The sequence below is a fragment of the Sapajus apella genome, unplaced genomic scaffold (assembly GCF_009761245.1).
Source record: "Sapajus apella isolate SASKATOON/1434 unplaced genomic scaffold, GSC_monkey_1.0 scaffold213, whole genome shotgun sequence".
Taxonomy (NCBI): Eukaryota; Metazoa; Chordata; class Mammalia; order Primates; family Cebidae; genus Sapajus; species Sapajus apella.
The window spans coordinates 454920-467288 of record NW_022437153.1 but is presented as its reverse complement, the minus strand read 5'-3'; the positions used below and the strand labels follow the sequence as shown (position 1 = coordinate 467288).

At 48.9% G+C, this 12369-nt stretch overlaps 1 protein-coding gene across 12 annotated transcripts in view; it reads left to right on the top strand.

Moving 5' to 3' along the window:
* Positions 1-12369, top strand: part of ATP2B2 (ATPase plasma membrane Ca2+ transporting 2) — a 302597-nt gene that overhangs the window by 247813 nt on the left and 42415 nt on the right. For all 12 annotated transcript variants that reach the window (XM_032270594.1, XM_032270601.1, XM_032270600.1 and 9 more), the window contains 3 exons: positions 92-250; positions 2838-3052; positions 6391-6633. In XM_032270594.1, coding sequence (XP_032126485.1) covers positions 92-250; positions 2838-3052; positions 6391-6633 — 617 coding nt within the window. The remainder of the gene's footprint in view (positions 1-91; positions 251-2837; positions 3053-6390; positions 6634-12369) is intronic.

Genomic DNA, 12369 nt, shown 5'->3' with positions numbered 1-12369 from the left:
TGTGTGTGTGTGTGTGTGTGTGTGTGTGTGTGTGTGTGTGTGTGTGTCTATGTATCTGTGTGTGTACACGTGCATGCTCTGCTCCCTGCAGCCAAACAGCAGGACGGGGCAGCCGCCATGGAGATGCAGCCCCTCAAGAGTGCCGAGGGCGGCGACGCCGACGACAGGAAGAAGGCCAGCATGCACAAGAAGGAGAAGTCCGTGCTGCAGGGCAAGCTCACCAAGCTGGCTGTGCAAATCGGGAAGGCAGGTGAGTGCAGTGTGTGGGAGGCGGGGCACAGGGCTCACAGGAGGACCCCAGGCAGAGCCCTGCCCCAAGCTGGGCCTGTCACCTCATCTGCAAAGTGGGGGGCTTGAATGAGTGCCTGAAGCCCACCCGGAAGTCCACAGTGAGTCCTGTGTACAGTGGGCCCTCTATTAGCACTCAGTGACATATAAGAGTGACGCTCAAAGCCAGAGCTCTGGTGGCAGATGGCCTGCATTCTTGTCCGGCAATGGCTGTGAAAACTTGGGAAAGTAACTTCTACTAGCTCCATATCCTCACCTGTAAAATGAGGACAATAGTTGTCCCCACTTCACAGATGGCTGTGGGAGTTAAAGGAGGCTCTGCATACAAAGCATTAGCACTTGGCAGGTGCACTGGCTGGAGAGGGGGCAAGGCCTGGAGTTCTAAGCAGCACAGACTTTATCCTGAGGACAGTAGGAGCCATGGAAGAGACTTGAGCAGAGGCAGGCAGGAGTGGGTTTGGGCTTTATCATGACCACCCTGGTCACAGTGCAGAGGAAAAACGGAAGAGGTTGAGGAACAGTGCCAGGAGCCCAGGGAGAAGCCCATGGTCTGAGCCCCAGCACAACAAACGGGGCATCCCAACTAAAGTGGTAACGGCCAGTGATGGCTGGTGACGGCCCCTCTGGCCCAGCTGCAAAGTGAGCCCCTGACACTCTGGCACGGCCTAGGCTTCCCTCCCAGGTAAGGAGGTAGTAAACGCCAAGGCCTTCCCACCTGGCTGCTCGATCCCTTGTGGCTGTCTCCCTAGCTCTAATTATAGACACCATGGCGTGGGGAAGGGAAGCAGATTACAGGCTTGGCTGTCTATATTTAAACTGGGGGACTGGTGACAGCTCCCGGCTGCTGGGAGCTTGGCTTCCCGCCCCTGCCACTGTCAGACAGGGTTGGAGCCGGCTCTGAGGCACCACACCTGGAGGTGGGGGTGGAGAGCTATGGGCCCAGGGATTTCCTCTATCCTCCATCCCACCATCGCCACCATCACAGGCAGAATATTCCATGGAAACATGGCACTGACAGGGCAGGGAACTAAGCGATGAGAACAACCCCATGGCCTTCAAAGTCCTCACTCCCCTCCCTCCTTCTTGCACCTCGGCCCTGCCAAGAATGGAGTTCACAGTGAAGCACTCCTGGGTTCACATCCCATCTCTGCCTCTCTCTTGGGCTGAATTCCTTGAGATGGGTAGGCAGGGGATCTATTGATGGGGTGCTCTCCAGTGAGACCTACAGGAGGGACAGGTCCAGGCCAGGGGAGAAGCCAGAGACAGCTGAAATTTCCAGAGAACTCCTGGCCTCTCCCGATCCCATGGGAGCTCTGGAGCAGCCCAAATCCATCCCTGCCCTACTCTGCTCAAACCTCCTCCATGGCTCACACTGTCCTCAGGATAAAATCTATGCCACCCAGAACTCTAGGGTCTGTCCTACGTCGAAGCAGATGGTTGGGCTTTGGGACCCCCGTGTCAGCCACTGGATGGTGGCCATCAGGTTGAGATGGGAGTGCATTCCCAGGCACTTCCCGACAAGGGGACTCCAGTCACCTTAGCAGGCTCCTCCTCTGTCAGAGGCTGCAGGTGTGAGCAGTCTCCGCAGCACATGCAGTAGCACCTGTAGCAGATAGGGGATGGGCATGAGTGATGGTGTTAGTGGTCGCCGTGCCCATGCCTGAGGGGTCGCCATACCCCAGGGGATCAGGACAGGTCCTCAGCTGCGTTCCTACGGTTACAGCATCCCTCTCACCTGTGACTGCAAGTCACCTCCCCTCTCTGAGCCTCAGTTTCCCCATTCAAAAAAGCCACCTGCTGTTTCCTCTACCTAGAATGTTCTTCCCCTAGGCCACCATGCAACAGTGTCTGTTCAAATGTCACCTCCTCCAAGAAGCCTTCCCTGGCCACCCTAGCTAAAGTAACCACTCCCTACCCCCCACCATGTCGCTTTCTATCACATCATCCTGGCCTTTTTCTTCATAGTGTGTAGCCATATCTGAAATTGTCATGTTCAGGTATTTGTTTATTTTGTTTGTTTTTGTCTTCCTCCTCCTCTAGATTGTCGGCTCCTCAAGGGCTAGAACTCTTGTCTTCTTTGCTGCTAGGTCCCTAGTTCCGAAACTAGGAACTAAGATGTGCCTGGCATGTCATAGGTGCTCAAAAGGTATTTGTTGAGTAAATAAATAAATAAATGACACCAACTTCACATCATTATTGTGTGAAAGCTCTATGCAAACCATTCCTCATTTATTCACACAGTCACTCGGCACACATCTCTTGAGCACCTACTATGTGTCGCGCACTGTGCTGGGCACTTTGCATGCATTATCACATTTGAGCCTCACAAAATCCCAGAGAGGAAATACGCATCCACATTGTACACAGCAGGAGACTGAGGCTTAGTGAGGATCAAGGTCTCAAGAACTTGCCACAGGTCACAAAGCAAGGAGTGCCAGAGCTGGGAGGTGAGCTGGGGTCAACCTGACCTTTCAGCCAAAGGTTTAGTCCATACCACGCATGGCCCCCACTTCCGGGAACCCCCCGAGCATGTGTCCCTCACATTGCAGGCTTGGTGATGTCGGCCATCACAGTGATCATCCTGGTGCTCTACTTCACTGTGGACACCTTCGTGGTCAACAAGAAGCCATGGCTGCCTGAGTGCACACCCGTCTACGTGCAGTACTTTGTCAAGTTCTTCATCATTGGCGTGACAGTGCTGGTGGTCGCCGTGCCCGAGGGGCTCCCTCTGGCCGTCACCATCTCGCTGGCCTATTCAGTGAAGGTGAGAGGGAAGGAGAGCAGGATCAGCCAGCTGATGCGGCTGCAGCTGGGGGCCTGGGGGGCCTGTTGGGGCCAGTGCTGGGGTTGGGAGTTGAACGAAGAAACCCACAGACCCACTGGGAGCTCAGAAAAAGAATGTATGCAGGACCCCAAAACTCTGACGCTTTTGTAGAGTCCAGGGGCCTGTGGCAAACCAGAGAGCCATACCCTGGCTGAAGAGGCAGCCATTATTCAGCCGGGCCACACCCCACCTGGCAAGGGTGCAGGCCCAGCACTGCCACATTGTCACCTTTTTCCAAGAGAAGCCAGAAATCTGGACGTTGTGTAAACTGTCACGATTTTTATACATCGATAATCAAAGCAAATTTTTTTAAAAGTAATAAAGACATCACCATGCAAGCCAAAACTCATCCTTACTCTGCCAAATTTATGCAGAAGTCTGGCGGCCTCAGTCTTAGACCCATCAGGTAACCGTAGTGTTTGTAAAACTAATCTCAGAGGTGGCTCCCTAAAGTGGGAGGGGTAAGACGAACGCAAAAAGGAAGTCTGATTTCTTGGAAGTCTCTTCCCCTCGGGAAAGAGGCTAAAAGTATAAGAAATTTTAAAGCAGCTAAATGAAGACCTGGGGCCATGAATGTTTTCTGGGGAAGCTTGGTCTGGGACCTTTCTAAGCGCCCCCCTGATGGCAGAGCCACACCTCTACCTGTTCCCAGGCCATGGCTGTCTGCAGAGCCCAGTCACTGCGAGTCTGACCCTACTTGGGTCACCCCCAGGTTCTCACACCCAGGTCTCATATTCCTCCCTTTTCCCCATGTTTTCTCCACCTAGAAGGGCCAAGCGTAGGGCTCCTGTTTCCCAGCACCCCATGCCGGAATGTCCCTGCAAGGGTGGAGGCGTGGCCATGTTTATAAACAAGGTATTCACTCTGAGAAATTGGCAAAGCCTCGGGAGGGCATGGTGAGCGTCAGTTTCCAAGCTGGAATTTGGGCTGGGCTCTCCGATGTAATTTCATACAGAAAAGAGATCTCCAGACAGGTGCCAGAAAGTGGCAGTTCTGTGTAACGAATACGGCCCTTATCTTCTTCCTGTTTTAGGGTTCTTGAAGAAACTCCATCCCCACAAACCAAAGCCCAAACAGGTCACAACAAGAGGCTACTTTGGGACCCGGGGCCAGCAGAGGGTGACTGTTATACACCCATGAGTAGGGGGCCTGGTCCACAGTCACTTCACTGAGCCTGGGGATGTCCTTGAAAGTTGCATAGAGCTGGTTTGGGAGAATCATAAACAGATGCTTTTAGGCCTCTGTGCCTTCTGCAGTTCATATCTCTGGCACCCAGTACCTTCGCTCATCTTACATAGTGTTACTTGTATAGTCACTTGATAGACTTAGGAGAGCACCCCAACACAGGAGAGGCAGACTGTGCCCTCTCTGAGCCTGGACCTGGGAGCCACCATCAAGAGCACAGAGATGACTCACCACTTAGATCAACACTGCCCAAAAAGAGACAGAATGCGAGCCACATGTGCAATTTTAAGTTTCCTAGTAGCAGCCAGGTGTGGTGACTCATGCCTGTAATCCCCAGCACTTTCAGAGGCCAAGGCAGGAGGATCACTTGAGCCCAGAAGTTCAAGATCAGCTTGGCAACATAATAAGACCTCATCTCTATACAATAAAATAATTTTTTAAAAAAGAAGAAAAAATTCCTGGTAGCTACATTTTTTTAAAAAAGTAAAAAGAAACCAGTGAAGTTAATTTTAATAATATAATTTACTTTACCCAATATGTCAAAATTATCAATCCAATATGTGATCAATATAAAAATTATTAAAGAACTACTTTTACATTTCTTTTTTCATAATATCTTCTAAATCTGATGTGTATTTTACTCTTACAGCACATTTCACTTCAGACTAGCAATAGTTCAAGTTCTCAGTAGCCTATACACGTAGTCACAATACATACGACCACCATATTAGACAGTACAGACTTAGAGATTCTTGAGCCCAACAGACAAACCCTCTTCAGAGAGTGCAGGTGGACTGAGGCCTGACTGAAAGGCCCAGGCTGTGAGGTTAAACGGAGGTAGGTTCAAATCCCAGCTTTAAATCCCTCCAGATGCGTGATCCTGGTTAGGTCAATTTGCCTAGATTTCTTCAGTTGCCAAAATGGATTACCAGAATCTTCTCACGTCCCACAGAATTCTTAAAACATCAGGCAAATAATTCACAACAGGACTTTGCAAACTGTAACATGTGTTGCAAATTCCGGTTGCTGTTGATCAGTCAACATGCATTCATTATTACTGTTATCATAAGTTACAGTAGGAGAAACTGCAAGAGAATAATCCAACTAATACTCATTTTTAGTAACATAAAGTTCTATTAAAATTATTCTAACTGTACTTCTTTTTTACCCTGGTTATAAAGAGTTATAATGAGGAGCAAAAATAAAGGAAATATAACTCCTAGGCACAGCCTAGAACTCTGATTCAGCTGCTACATGAGGAGGGCCTGCATGAAGAACAGTGTTTTCTTGATAATTACTTCATTTGCTTGAGAACCTAGAAGAAGCTGTGAGTGTGGAGTTGGGCCAGAGAGAAAAGAAGGCAGATAGAAGAAAATATTATGTATAGGAATGTTCTATTTTTGTTATAAATTTCAAAAGAACAGATGTTGATGTACAGGATTTACCTAGTTCTGCATGGTAGCTTATAGCCAAAATATTTTCTTTTTCCCTTTTGTGTATATATATATTTTAAAGAAATGTGCAGTTTTTATTATGCAAGTGATAATATATGTTAGTCATAGAAAAGACAATAAAAATCTATAATTCTATCACCTAGTGATAATGACATTAATCCTATATCCCAATTTATTTACTTTTGGTAAAATTGAAATGACAGTGAAAACCAGGCACCAGTGAAAGAGGACATGTTCAAAAAAATCCATGACCAAATAAGGAACAGATACTTATGTTAGTCTATAAGAAAAAAACATTTAAAGTCCTCAGAGAGGAACCAATCTTATCTGCCCCACTCCAACCCCCGCTTTTTCCCATAAAGAATGTAGATTCCCTCTATAATCCAAACTAGTAAATTCAATTAACTGAATCTTCTAAATGGTTGAGATACTAAAAGAGAAAGAAAAGGGCCACACACACAAAAGAAGCCCAGGTGTAGGAGGGAGCAACAACCAAGATGCTTTGCAAGTGCAGGAAGCAAAGGGGCAAGCCATGGGGGCTCTGCTTTATTTACTGCATGTTTACCCAGTGCCTTCAGGTACTCCATGCTCCCTAGCCCCTCTCCTCACTGTTGCCCTCTCCCCTGCCCCTTCTGCCAGAAAATGATGAAGGACAACAACCTGGTACGCCACCTGGACGCCTGTGAGACCATGGGCAATGCCACAGCCATCTGCTCAGACAAGACAGGCACGCTGACCACCAATCGCATGACAGTGGTACAAGCCTATGTCGGCGACGTCCACTATAAGGAGATCCCCGACCCCAGCTCCATCAACACCAAGACCATGGAACTGCTGGTCAATGCCATCGCCATCAACAGCGCCTACACCACCAAGATTCTGGTAAGTGAGTACCAGGCACATCCACCACCAGAGGGAGCAACATCCATGGGATGGTACAGAGGTACTGGGCAGGTTGAGCAATGTGATTCACAGTCTCAAATCCTACTAATGTGTTTTGGTATGGTCAGATAGTAAGCAACATTTTTCTCTTTGACTTAATGTACTATTAATATTGCTATGTTTGTGTGACAAACCTTTATTGTTAATTATGTTTTTTAAATCCTGTCATTGAACCCCCACTTCTCCTGCCGACATACACACAAACTTTCTATTAGTGTGCTTTCCAAAACTTAGTGGGTTGAAAGAAACCTGTGTATTTAGCTTAAAGTCCTGTGAGTCAGCAGTTCATGCTGGGCTCAGCTGGATGGTTCTTCCAGTCTCAGCCAGGATTTTTCCTGCGTCTGCAGGAGTTCAAGTGGACAGTTCCGCTGATCTTGGCAGGACTCTAGGCTCATCTAGCATGGCCTCAGCTGGGCTGGCTCATTCCTGCCCTGTGTGGTCTCACCTCCTCCAGCAGGCCAACCTGGGCTTGTTCACATGGTAACAACAAGCCTCTAGGAGACAGCAGAAGTGTGCAAGGTCTCTTGAGGCCTGGGCTCTGAACCGCCCCATTGTCACTTTTTGCAGCATTCTCTTGGCTAACGTAAGTCAGGAGTCCAGCCCAGATTCACAGAGTGGGATAATTTGCTTCACCTCTCGTTGAGAGGTGCTATAAACAACATGGATTCAAAAAGGAGAATAACTGACCATTTTCACAGTCTACCACTGATGATGATGTTGTTAGTAGTAATACAATTCATTTTGATAAGAAAAACTCTCAACTTACTGTCTCAGCTAAGCTGCCTCGACTCACCATGCTGTAAACCCTATCTGGTTTAGAAGCAGAGGTTGTTCCTTTGTAATTAACCATCACTGGATGAAGAGAAGCTCAAAGTTCATCCATCCAGATGTCCATCAGCTCCCAGATGTGGGTCATTTCTGCCTTGTGAGCATCTGGGTGATCAGATAAGCTTTTTAGTTTACCCTCCCAATGTGCTGAGTACTGACCTCCTCCTCCTTCTGCCCCTGAGCCAGCTGCAACATTCTAGATCAGGTTGGGTTTGTGGGAGCTGCTAGCAGCTTTATTGAAAGGAGGAAGAGAGCGTGAGTCAGCAGCAAAGAGCCAAGGGCTGGTAGGGGAAGGAGGAGGAGGCAGCGGCTCCTGCACCCTCTGCTGCAGCTGAGCAGCCACCTGCATCACCCTGGAGCAGCAGGCTAAGGGAGGCAGAACTGACAAAGGGGAAACTAGGTCAGAGGACACGTGCAGATGTTGACAGAGAACCCTGGGGGTGATCCCAGAAATGACAACGTTTTTATCTTCTTCCCCCACTCCCCCAATTTGGGAATCAAGGGAGATCAACAATGCTTTATCCTGCTCCCCAGGCCTTCCTAAAATAACTGGGATGCTGATAATGATCTCCTCATACAGACATGGCAGAGAGGGGAACAGGACAATTCCCAGAATGGGCTTCAGGCAATAGGGGCAGTCATGTGGGCACAGCCCTGTGGGGGGACTTGGATTGAAATTTGTGTAATGCAATTATAGGCAAAAAGAGTCCTTGGGATCTGCCAGGAAGGCTGAGGAAACCTCTCCACAGTGATGAGCCTCAATTAAGCAGTGCTTTTCAGCACTGGCGGCAAAGCTGAAATGTCATTTCTAGATGTTGGTGGATTGAGTCTGTCCAGGTGGCATAAAGGACAGGGGTCAGTCAGGCCATCTGAGGAGAAGGTGCAGCTGCTGAGGCTGGAGAGAGGTCAGGGATCTGGAAACTGGGGTCCTTGGTTTGTAATCCAAGGCAGGTCCCTTACCTCTCAGGCACCAGAGTCCCCTCTGTGCCTAGAACCCTGGCATCATAGGATACCTGTGCCTGTCTTCCTGGGTCTGTCTTGTACGTTCCCTGGCACATGTCCCCTGGCCACTTAATTCTCTTTGCTGGGAGCTGACAGCCATCTATGTGGGAAGGACAGCAGAGCCTCTGTGTAACTGGGTAGTGGTTAAAACATGGACTCTGGAGCCAGACTGCCTTCGTTCAAATCCCTCAACAGCTATATGAATATAAACAAATTATTCAACCTCTCTGTGTCTCAGTTTCCTAAGGGAAGGGGAGAATCTTTGATCATTGTGAGGATAAAGTGAGTAGTTAATGGAAAGTGCTTAGCACATAGCACTCGACATGACTAGTATTGTAGTTATTCAGCAATAAAAATCACCCACTGAAAGGGGATTCCAATTGTAGCAATACAGAGGCTAACAAATAAATAGACAGCAGAGATATCAGGTCTAGATAGGGAAAGGCTATTGCCCATAATCATTCAGCCAGTTATCGGCAAAGCTGACCCATGGGTACCCGAAAGCCAGCTGTTGAGTCAGATGTCCAGACTAGGTTCCTGCTCATAGAAACCAACCCTGCAGCACCTCTAGCCTACAGTCTGCTTGGGAGGAAAGGTCTGGGGTCCCCAGAGGGTGAGATTCACAGCCAGGGCCTGCTAGCTATATGGGGCAAAAGGCCTCCCAGGGGCTGCCCTTTCTAGGCTCAGGCAAAGACTAAGAGGCTGGAGCTGCTCAGCTCAGGGCAGGCATTCAGCCACCCTCCAAACCAGGATAGGAAATCTAGATCACAGGACATTCAGAAACTATACAAGAGGAGACAGGACAGGAAGGACATGCAACGTCCACCAGCTTCACTACCCATCAGCTTTAACTGGGAAACGAGCCTGGACTGGGAAAATAAGACCCTGGGCAGGGCTGGGCTTCTATAGGCTGTATTTCCCACTCCACAAGGATGCCAGTTCCTCTGTGTCTTCTTGCTATATGATGCAGGCTGTGGGCTTTTTGAGAGCAGGAGACAGCTGAGTCTTCTTTCATCTGCCTCAGATAAACTTTTGGGAAGTGCTGGGTGGATGGGTGGTGTAAGTGAATGGACTGGTGAATAAATGTGTAGATGATTAATCAATGAGATGAGAGGTAGGTAGGGAGAAGGGGAGATGGGTGAAAGTAGTGGGTAGGTAGATGGATGTGTGGATGGATGAGTGAGTGGATGGGTGGATTGATGTGTAGATGAATAGACGGATAGGTGGATGGATGAGTGAATGGATGAATACATGGGTGAGTGGGTGGATAAATGGATAAATGGTGGTTAGGTGGATGGATGAATAGATAGATGGATAGGTGGATGTGATGGTTGGTAAATGGATGGATGTGTTGGTTGGTGGATGGATGAGTGGATGTGTGGATGTGTTAGCTGAAAGGTGGGTGGACGGATGGAGGGATGGATGGATGGATGGATGATGGATGGATGGAGGGATGGATGGATAGATGGAGGGATGGAGGGATGGATGGATAGATGAGATGTGTTAATTGCTAAATGGAATGGAATGGTGGATGAATAGATGGATGAATGGATAAATGGATGGATGAATATGTGAGTGGGTAGATGAGTGACTATGAATTTATAGGAGTCTTAAGGCAGGACTATTGTCTCTATCTTCTACTTTATTTTTCTTGTGCCAGCAAGAGGCATAATTTGGCCTTGGATCTAGTCCCATGGCCAATACCAGTGCTCTCACTACCTCCGGCTTGCTGAGCTGGTCTCTTCCACAGCTACCCTCAGCCATCCAGGCAGCATTGATCCATAGACCTCCCAATTAGCTGATGTCTTTTACTGGAAAATAAAAATAAAAATAAAAAAGAATTTGCAAGGATAGATTGCAAGGTCTACAAGGATTCACAAACCTTGGAGACCAACTAGTTCAGCTCCCTCAGTTCACTCTGAGAAACAGGAAGGGATTTGTCCCAAGTCACTCCATTGGTTAGTGAAGTTAGAATCCAGGTGTTCCAATACCTAGCTCAGGAAGCAATGGTTTAAAGGTTTGACTCTAAAATCCAACAGACCAACGTTCATGTCCCAGCCCCAACACTCACCATCTGTGTGACCCTGAGCCAGTTACTTAACTTCTCTGAGCCTGTGTTTTTCAGCCTATAAAGTGAGCATATCATTATTGCTCACATTCACTTAGCTAGGCTCAATGCTGTGTGCTTACCCTATCTTGCTTTGTATGACAACCCACAGAATAGGTGACACCACACCCCATTGCATAGATAAGGACCCTGAAGTTGGAGCAGTTGAGGCATGCTGAGAGTACCTGAGCAGGTCTGAGACCAGGCCAGTATTGGAACCCAAATCTGTACAATTCCAAGCCCAGGCAGGTCCCCACCACTTCTCTGCCCTGAGGCTGTTTGTTCAAGGGCTGTCGTGAAGCTTAGGCAAGCTGAGGTGTGTGCAGTGCCCCGCACAGTGCCTGACACAGAGCAGGTGCTCAGTCCAAGGCAGTCATGACTCTGTTTCCCCCTGCTGCTCTTTCTGTGCGTTCCCCTCTGTAGTTTGCTATGCCAGCCACTGTCTTTCTTGACCCTCCACATGCCTTTCAGATGAGCTGGCCAAATAGGACCATTCCTATCTTGCAGCTATGAAAACCGCACTGCAGAAACAGAAAGGATCCTGCAGGATTGCTCCTGACCACCAAGTGGCAGAGCTGGGCCCAGAGAATTCTGGAGGAATTCACCAAGAAGGCAGGGGGCAAGAGTATTCCAGGCAGGGGGCACGACCCTGAAAAGGCCCAGAGACCTTAAGCTGCGTGGCTCAGTTAGGAAACATGGTGCTTCATGGCCTGGGCATTTCTGTAGGGCGAGAATGTTGAGAGGTGAGGCCAGGACTCGGAGGAGCCAGTGGTACCAAATTAGCCCCTAATGGGCTTTCTCCTCCCTGTGCTCAGTAGAACCACCCCAGGCACAGGTGGAGGGTGTTGCCAGGGCTGAGGCTGCAGGCTGAGAGGCTGCTCAGGGGCCCAGACCCACCCTGTGCCCCATCCTTTCTGAGAATGGCAGAGCCTTTTTCCTTTCCATTCTTATTTCTTATCATTAGAAACTAAAGTTGCCCTCAGAGGGAAGCTGCACGAATCATCTTTCAGTCAGAAATTGCTTCCCTGCCTCAGAAATCCTGGCACACCCTCAGATTCCCTTTGCGGTCTCCAACACTTTGTACATCAAGACTTCCACCTGCAGCTCTGGCCGCCCTGCTGCTCCTCCTGCTGCAGCTGAGCTTTCAGATGGAAATAGCTCTTTCCTTCGACCATGGAGGCACCGCGCTTCCTTGGGAAAACATCCCTGTTCTGCCCGTGTCTGTTCCGTATACTGAAACCACCCGCGCGGACTTAAATTTTCTACTTCACTAGACCTCTTTTAGAGGAGGTTGCCACTGCAGTTGACATTTGAACTATTAAACTGAGGACGGGCACTTGTGGAGCTGAACTGTTGGAAGTTGACGGCATATTTCTGAAACGTAAGCTACTGAGAGAAAAACAAATCTCCCTGGAGCACCCAAATGGTTCTGAAGGAAGGATTCCCCTGCAGGATGCTTTTCCTGAATAGAGAAGCCAAGCTTAGCCAGCTGGTCCCCAGTACACCCCAATGTACATGGAGATGGCCACAAGGCCAATAACCCCAGAAGGGAGGGAGTCGGCTGTGTCGTATTTCCCATCAATCTTAGAACCTAGCAGATGATAGGAAGGGCTGAGGAGAAAGGGGAAGGGGGGAAGCAGAGACAGCCCTTGAATTTAGATCTCCTGGCACCAAACCCAGGGCTCGATCTAATATTTGAGTGAGCCTCAAACTCCCTCTGAGCCAGGCCACGAACCAAG